At 49.3% G+C, this 8,991-nt stretch overlaps 1 protein-coding gene across 2 annotated transcripts; it reads left to right on the top strand.

The window, feature by feature from the left end:
* Window positions 1-1,081: 1,081 nt before the first annotated feature.
* ACOT4 (acyl-CoA thioesterase 4) lies at window positions 1,082-7,735 on the top strand. Of its 2 annotated transcripts, XM_023183414.2 has the most exons (4): window positions 1,082-1,093; window positions 2,945-3,401; window positions 4,671-4,873; window positions 6,303-7,735. In XM_023183414.2, the coding sequence occupies exons 2-4, from the start codon at window positions 2,945-2,947 to the stop codon at window positions 6,906-6,908; spliced, it is 1,266 nt and encodes a 421-aa protein (XP_023039182.2). In that variant the 5' UTR covers window positions 1,082-1,093; the 3' UTR covers window positions 6,909-7,735. The 2 variants fall into 2 exon arrangements, with proteins under 2 accessions (XP_023039182.2, XP_023039172.2); XM_023183404.2 differs by lacking the exon at window positions 1,082-1,093 and having other exon boundaries at window positions 2,691-3,401; window positions 6,303-7,020.
* The last annotated feature ends 1,256 nt before the right edge of the window (window positions 7,736-8,991 follow it).

The raw sequence follows: 8,991 nt of genomic DNA, 5'->3' as shown, positions 1-8,991 counted from the left end.
CATAGTGAAACCCCGTCTCTACTAAAAATACAAAAATTAGCAGAGTGTGGTGGCATGTGCCTGTAGTCCCAGCTACTTGGAGGTTGAGAGGCTGAGGCAGGAGAATCACTTGAACCCGGGAGGCAGCAGTTACAGTGAGCTGACATCACGCCATTTCACTCCAGCATGGGTGACAGAGTGAGACTCCGTCTCAAAAAAAAAAAAAAAAAGCAGTTTCCACCTCCCGAAAACTTAATCCCCTTTACCCCAACCAATCAATGACCCCAATTTTCTAGCCCTTCACCCTCCGTGATCCCTTTAAAAACCCTGTTAGAGGTAGACAGACATGAGCAGGGAAGGAGAGGGCTTTTCTCCCTCACCCACTAGGAATGTCAGGTGATGGTTCCACAGTTATCACATTGCCTCTCTAAAAATGAAAATTCGCAGTCCATGCCAGAGCGCCAGAGTGAGACCAGCTCCTCATGATCCACAGCTGTTAATATTAAAGTGTTAATTGAATGCAGGCACCAGGGAGAAGCAACTTCCTGGGCATGTGCATTAAAAGACAAAATGGCAGGCCGGGCGTGGCGGCTCACGTCTGTAATCCCAGCACTTTGGGAGGCTGGGGTGGGTGGGTCACCTGAGGTCAGGAGTTCGAGAACAGCCTGACCAACATGGTGAAACCCCGTCTCTACTAAAAATACAAAAATTAGCTGGGTGTGGTGGCACGCACCTGTATTCCCTGCTACTCAGGAGGCTGAGGCAGGAGAATCACTTGACCCCGGGAGGTAGAGGTTGCAGTGAACTGAGACCACGCCATTGTAATCTAGCCCGGGCAACAAGAGCAAATCTCCATCAAAAAAAAAAAAAAAAATCAGGCAAAATGGCAAGGTATGACCTTTCCAGGACACTCCACTGGAAAAGGGAAGAAAGCCTCAGATGGGCATGCATACATCTTCCTAAATACACTGTGCATGCTCTCTTCCCAAGGGTAAGGAGGGCACAGAGCATGAGGGCAGCCCACCCTAAGAGAAGAATCATGAGAAAGAGGCGAGCCTATAAAGTCCTAGGATCACAGTTTAACAGGGCTCTTGACCTTCAGGTGCCCAGTCAGGTCTCTTCCAAGTGAACTTTCATTTCTTTCATGTTCTAAAGACTTTTTAAATAAACTTCCACTCCTGCTCTGAAACTCAACTCCGTCTCTTTTTCTCCCTTGTGTCCCTCAGTCAAATTCTTTCTTCTGAGGAGGCAAGAACTGAAGTTGCTGCAGACCTGTACAGATTCGCCACCAGTAACTCAGACGCTTTCCACTGGTAACAACCCCAGCCCAGAATTCTTCAAGGAGATGGATTTGAGGGTTTCCTCCCATCACCTTGCTAGGTGCCCTGTGATCACGAAGCTTTCTGTGCCGCAAACACTGCTGTCTCAGTGTAACTGCTCTGTAATGGCACAGTGGGCATTCTGCAGCCTCTTCCTTGCCCGGGGTCCACTGGGAGCCTCCACAACTGCCTGTATCATCATAAACCCACCCTGGCCCCTTTCCCAGGCTCCAAGCTCAGAGGAGGCAGAGCCTTTACTCTAACCTTCACCATCCCCTCCCTCATCCTCATTTGCCTGCTCCTGAGCTTGGGCCCCATTTTTGAGACCCTCCCAGCCCCCATTCCCACAATCCCCCGTGTCTACACAAATCAACCTCCCCACGTCCCAACCACTGTCACCCCCAACTTAGACCAGTGCACCCCACAGCTGTTCTAGCACCCCATAAACACTCCAGTGTCCCCCACTTCCTGATCCCATAACACCTTGGACCCTCCAGACACCCCCTGCTCCAGCCTGGCAGTTTGTCAACACCCTCACCCAGACCCCCAACACCCCATGCCTGTCTTATGCCATGAGTCTGGGGCCCTGACCCCCACACCTCTTGAGTGCCACCCAGGCCTGTCTCTGTGGGCAGCTCCCCCACCGGCTCCCTTCCATCCCCCATGGGCCCTATCCAGGGTTTCCCCACCCAGGCACACACTTTCCGGCATTCCTGACTCCCACTGTTCCTGGCTCATGGCCTGGCCACCTTATCTGGCTCATTTGCCATATAGCCCCTGCCTGGCCCAGCAGGACAGGCCCAGGTCAGGGCAAGGACAGGTCAGCACCAGGGCTGGTGTCCTGTCCCCAAGGACACAAGCCTCCTGCTCAGGACAGTTTCTGGGGTCCTGTGCCTCCCCTTGTTCTCCCCCCGGCGCCAAGTCCCCACCTATCACATTGAGGCTTGGCATGGTGGCTCACACCTGTCATCCCAGCACTTTGGGAGGCTGAGGTGGGAGGATCACTTGAAGTCAGGAGTTCAAGACCAGCCTGGCCAACATGGTGTAATGCCGTCTCTGCTAAAAATACAAAAATTAGCCGGGCGTGGTGGCGCACGCCTGTAATCCCAGCTACTCAGGAGGCTGAGGCAGGAGAACAGCCTGAACCCGGGAGGCTGAGGTTGCAGTGAGCCGAAGCGCCACTGCACTCCATTCTGGGCGACAGAGTGAGACTCCCGTTTCCAAAAAAAAAAAAAAAGTTAAAAACAAACAAAACCTTCCATGGAACCCATGAAAGGCTGGAATTTGGCTTGATCTCATTTGCCTCTGGTTTCACCACAAATCGATCATCCAACAACTTTCATTCCAACAACCGAGGGTGCTGTGAGGCAGAGAGACTTTCTAAGGGGTGGGTTGGGCGCCACACCTTGCGCGCCCCCGGGCCGGAGGAGACGATCCTGGAGAGGAGCCTGGCTACTTTTGCCTCAGACGAGTCCGGAGCGCTGCGTTAACCGGTCTGAAGTCCCAAGCGCTTTCTGGGACTGCTCAGCCACCGGCAGCTCCCGGCACCAGGGGACGCCGGACGCCCTCTGGACATTCGGCGCGCTTGCCACGATCTTGGACAGGCCTCGTGCCTCGACCTTTGGATTCCCCGCTCCGGCTCCAAGATGTCAGCAACGCTGATCCTGGAGCCCCCGGGCCGCTGCTGCTGGAACGAGCCGGTGCGCATTGCAGTGCGCGGCCTGGCCCCGGAGCAGCGGGTCACGCTCCGCGCGTCCCTGCGCGACGAGAAGGGCGCGCTCTTCTGGGCCCACGCGCGCTACTGCGCCGACGCCCGCGGCGAACTGGACCTGGAGCGCGCGCCCGCGCTGGGCGGCAGCTTCGCGGGACTCGAGCCCATGGGGCTGCTCTGGGCCCTGGAACCCGAGAAGCCTTTTTGGCGCTTCCTAAAGCGGAACGTAGAAATTCCCTTTGTCGTGGAGTTGGAGGTGCTGGACGGCCACGACCCCGAGCCTGGACGGCTGCTGTGCCAGGCGTGGCACGAGCGCCTTTTCCTCCCGCCGGGGGTGCGGCGCGAGTCGGTGCGCGCGGGCCGGGTGCGCGCCACGCTCTTCCTGCCGCCAGGTGAGCTGGGATCCTGGCGGGAGGTGTGAGCGTCAGTGGCCTGAGTCTCCATTGCTTTCTTTCCAGGGCTGATTTAGCACTGATTTGGTTCCGGAGCAAGGTCAGAGAAGCTAGCAGTGACTATGTCAGTGGCCACTCTACCAAAATAGAGGATTTGGTACTGGGCGAGGTGTCTCACGCCTGTAGTCCCAGCACTTTGGAGGCCGAGATGGGCGGATCACTTGAGATCAGTAGTTCGAGACCAGCCTGGCCAACATGGTGAAACCCCGACTCTACTGAAAATACAAAAATTAGTCCAGCATGGTGGCACACGCCTGTAGTCCCAGCCACTCGGGAGGCTGAGGCACGAGAATCACTTGAACCCGAGAGACAGAGGTTGCAGTGAGCCGAGATCGCACCACTACACTCCAGCCTGGGCGACAGAGCCAGACTCTGTCACAAAAAAAAATGAAAAGAAAAAAAGAATTTTTTGTTAGGCTGTGTACTACGGTTTTTACTTGCATTTTATTAGTCTCTATAATATTCCAATGAAGTTGGTATTGTTATTCTGCAGATGAAAAAGCAAGTTCAGGTCGTCAGGTACATTATCCACTTTGCTATTAATCACTACCCTACAGATCTCTACAGGCATCAGCCCGACTTGTCTAAGGCAGAATGATGACAGTGAATGAGGCTATTACCAGTGTCGCCTTCTTTAGTGTTCTAGGCACACTGAGTCTCTTCTCCACTTCTTCATGTCCTGCTTAATCACAGGTCATACCTCAGACTCCACTGCCTTTCTCACCTAAAACCATCTCTGGCTATTTATTTTTCTTTCCTCCCTTTCTACATAGACATCTGAAATATCAGTACACTAAAAACCAGAGGGCTGATGCAACAGAACATAAAATTTCATTCCAATTGTTTTCTTTTCTTTCTTTTTTTTTTTTTTTTTTTGAGACAGTGTCTGTCTCTGTTGCCCAGGCTGGAGTGCAGTGGTGTGGTCACAGCTCACTGCAGCCTCGACCTCCAGGGCTCAAGTGATCCTCCCTTCATTGTCTCCCAAGTAGGCAGGACTACAGGCATGCACCACCACACTCAACTAATTTTTTTTTTTTAAAGGGTCTCACAACATTGTCCAGGCTGGTCTTGAAATCCTGGCCTCAAGCGATCCTCCTGCCTTGGCCTCCTAAAGTGCTGAGATTACAAGCATGAACCACTGTGTCCAGCCAGGAAAGCACATTTTTAAAATTGTATAATGTCTTACATTTATAATATTTTGTTCTCTAGGACCTGGACCCTTCCCAGGGATCATTGACATCTTTGGTATTGGAGGGGGCCTGTTGGAATATCGAGCCAGCCTCCTTGCTGGCCATGGCTTTGCTACGTTGGCTCTAGCTTATTATAACTTTGAAGATCTCCCCAAGAACATGGACAACATATCCGTGGAGTACTTCGAAGAAGCCCTATGCTACATGCTTCAACATCCCCAGGTTCTCTTCATGTCCTTTATTTAATCAGTCTCCCTAGAAATATCTCCATAGAGAGTGTAACCTGTACCACGTGCAGAAATGCTGCTCTGTTCCTCTTTCACAAAGATTTCTTCTGGAGACTTCCTTGGCTTAAGGTGCCTATTTCCACTTTTTCTGTCAGATGAATTTGTGGTGTAGAATTAATTGGAAAATCCACGTGAGATTTTATTTAGTAATATTAAATATTATCTGTATATTGCAAATTGAATTTCTAATCTATTGTCTTTGCATGATTTTTTTTTTTGAGACGGAGTCTCGCTCTGTCACCCAGGCTGGAGTGCAGTGGCCGGATCTCAGCTCACTGCAAGCTCCGCCTCCCGGGTTTACGCCATTCTCCTGCCTCAGCCTCCCGAGTAGCTGGGACTACAGGTGCCCGCCACCTCACCTGGCTAGTTTTTTGTATTTTTTAGTAGAGACGGGGTTTCACCGCATTAGCCAGGATGGTCTCGATCTGCTGACCTCGTGATCCACCCATCTTGGCCTCCCAAAGTGCTGGGATTATAGGCTTGAGCCACCGCGCCCGGCTGCATGCTTGTTTTTTAATTTTAATTTCCTGATGTCAGAGTATGTTCTAAGATTTTGGTCAGAACTTGTCCACCCCTTTCAGAAGCCAAGAACGAACTTACTTACTTACTCTGAAGTCTGGCTTTGTAATCATTTGCCAATACATATGTATTTGCCATATGTATTGGCAAATGATCTGATAAATGATTCACATCTTGGAACAGAAATTGGTTCCACACTATTGGATGCATTGCCACATGAAGACTTCAGTCAGACCTACCTGAATGTGGTCCTGAACTTGATGGGCTCCGTGGCTCAGCATTCTCTAGTGGATAATTCTCTGAAATGTTTATAAATCAATTTCCAAGGTTTTCAGTGATTTTAAGATTTGTTTACCATGTGTTAGCCAGATACTCTGCACATGGGAAGAAACTCCCCTGTCAGCCGAGGTTGATTTTCTTGTGGATGATTCCCAGATTAAAGCTAGCAGCATCACTGTTTGCATTTTAGAAAAATGTTTTTGAATTGGGTAAGTTTTTTTTTTTTTTTTTAAAGACAGAGTCTCGCTTTGTCACCCGAGCTGGAGCGCACTGGCACGATCTCAGCTCACTGCAACCTCCGCCTCCCAGGCTCAAGCAATTCTCCTGCCTCAGCCTCCCGGGTAACTGGGATTAGAGGTGCATGCCACCACACTCTGCTAATTTTTTTTTTTTTGTACTTTTAATAGAGACAGGGTTCCACCATGTTGGCCAGGCTGGTCTCAAACTCCTGACCTCAAGTGATCCGCCCGCCTCCGCTTCCCAAAGTGTTGGGATTACAGGCGTGAGCCCCCACGCCCAGTCTTGGTAAGTTATTTACTCGACTCTTCTCTCTTGTTTTCTTCCAGGTAAAAGGCCCAGGCATTGGGCTTTTGGGCATTTCTTTAGGAGCTGATATTTGTCTCTCAATGGCCTCATTCTTGAAGAATGTCTCAGCCACAGTTTCCATCAATGGATCTGGGATCAGTGGGAACAAAGGCATCAACTATAAGCACAGTAGCATTCCACCATTGGGCTATGACCTGAGGAGAATCAAGGTAGCTTTCTCGGGCCTCATGGACATCGTGGATATAAGGAATGATCTCATAGGAGGGTATGAGAACTCCAGCATGATTCCAGTAGAGAAGGCCCAGGGGCCCATCCTGCTCATCGTCGGTCAGGATGACCATAACTGGAGGAGTGAGTTGTATGCCCAAAAAGTCTCTGAACGGTTACAGGCCCATGGAAAGGAAAAACCCCAGATCATCTGTTACCCTGGGACTGGGCATTACATCGAGCCTCCTTACTTCCCCCTGTGCCCAGCTTCCTTTCACGAATTAGTGAACAAACATGTGATGTGGGGTGGGGAGCCCAGGGCTCATTCTAAGGCCCAGGTAGATGCCTGGAAGCAGATTCTAGCCTTCTTCTGCAAACACCTGGGAGGTACCCAGAAAACAGCTTTCCCCAAATTGTAATGCATTTGTCTATTGTTGATATGAGAGATTCAAGATCAGATTCTAGTGTTCAGTAACCCTATGTGAATCAGCTGTCTCCTGGATAACATTAAAGCCATGTCCTTGTCATTAATGGTGTATTTTACGTAACTTTGTTGAATAAGCTTTGTCATTAGTTTTACTAATGTAACTTGCTTGTTGTAGAAGATCAAGAGGCATATGACACATATAAGTGAAAAGCATTCCCACCAGTTAACATTTGTGTTTCCTTCTAGATTTTTTTAGTTAATGCTTTGAGTCATAGGTGAGCTTTAAAGCTGGTGACTTTTTCCATCACTGTGAAAGAATGGTCACCTAATGTTTGCTGTTCAACCATCAGTAGCAGGGTAGAATTTTCTTTGACCAGAAACACGCAGAGGGATGTTAATATGAGGAGAGGCAGCTGACCTTTTCATTATAAAGGTCAGAGAAGAATCCTTTGACAGGAGATGAGACCTGTCTCTAGAATAGTTAAGTCTATACTCTCTTCCAAGGGTGAATGACTATGATCTATTTTCCTTCTCACTTCCTGTCTCTAAGAGCAGACCTTGGGGCCGAGTACAGTGGCTCACACCTATAATCCCAGTACTTTGGGAAGTCAAAGGGGCAGGATTTCATGACCAGCCTAGGCAACATGGCAAAACCCAATCCCTACAAAAGTTAGCCAAACATGGTGCACACCTGTAGTCCCAGCTACTCGAGAGACTGAGGTGGGAGGATTGCTTGAGCCCAGGAGGTCAAGGTTGGTGCAGTGAGCCGTGATTGCATCTCTGTACTCTAGCCTGGGCAACAGAGTGAGACCTTGTTTCAAAAAAATAGACCTTGGAAAATTATACTGCAGTAATCCTGGAGGAATCATTCCTTTCTCTCCTTGACATCAATACTACGTAGCATTTATTATTATTATTATTATTTTTTGAGACAGAATCACTGTTGCCCAGGCTGGAGTGCAGTGACACGATCTCAGCTCACTGCAACCTCTGCCTCCTGGGTTCAAGCAATTCTCCTGCCTCATCCTCCTCAGTAGCTGAGACTACAGGCATGCGCCACCATGCCTGGCTAATTTTTGTATTTTTAGTAGAGACGGGGTTTCACTATGCTGGCCGGGCTGGTCTCTAACTCCTGACCTCAAGTGATCCACCTGCCTCAGTCTCCCAAATTACTGGGATTACAGGCGTGAGCCACTCGCCCGGCTTACCTAGCATTTATTAATATAAGTGTATTTGAAAAGATAATGACTGAGAAATTTCCAAAACTGATGTAAAAGACATCAAGCCACATATTCAAGAAGAACTGTAAATGCCAGGCAGAATAAATACAAAGAAAAACCATGCTTATCACAGTAAAACTGTTTATGGTAATTTTATTATTTATTTATTTATTTATTTATTTACTTATTTATTTATTTGAGATGGAGTCTCGCTCTGTTGCCTAGGCTGGAGTGCAGTGGCACAATCTCAGCTCACTGCAAGCTCCGCCTCCCGGGTTCATGCCATTCTCCTGCCTCTGCCTCCTGAGTAGCTGGTGGCACCTGCCACCACGCCTGGCTAATTTTTTGTATTTTTAGTAGAGACAGGGTTTTGCCATGTTAGCCAGGATGGTCTCGATCTCCTGACCTCGTGATCTGCCTGCCTGGGCATCCCAAAGTGCTGGGATTACAGGTGTGAGCCACCACGACCGGCCATTATTTATTTATTTATTTGAGACAGAGTCCTGCTGTGTTGGCCAGGCTGGAGTGCAGTGGCACAATCTCAGCTCACTGCAACCTCTGTCTCCCGGGTTCAAGTGATCCTCCTGCCTCAGCCTCCCAAGTAGCTCAGACTATAGGCATGTGCCAGCACGCCCAGCTAATTTTTGTATTTCTTTTTCTTTCTTTCTTTTCTTTTTTTTTTTTTTTTTTTGAGACGGAGTCTCACTCTGTAGCCCAGGCTGGAGTGCAATGGTGCGACCTCAGCTCACCACAACCTCTGCCTCCTGGATTCAAGCAATTCTCCTGCCTTAGCCTCTTGAGTAGCTGGAACCACAGGTGCCTGCCACCATGCTGGGCTAATTTTTCTATTTTTAG

This window comes from Piliocolobus tephrosceles, chromosome 6 (assembly GCF_002776525.5).
Source record: "Piliocolobus tephrosceles isolate RC106 chromosome 6, ASM277652v3, whole genome shotgun sequence".
Taxonomy (NCBI): domain Eukaryota; kingdom Metazoa; phylum Chordata; class Mammalia; order Primates; family Cercopithecidae; genus Piliocolobus; species Piliocolobus tephrosceles.
The sequence above is the reverse complement of the archived record's forward strand: the minus strand, read 5'-3'. Positions and strand labels throughout refer to the sequence as shown.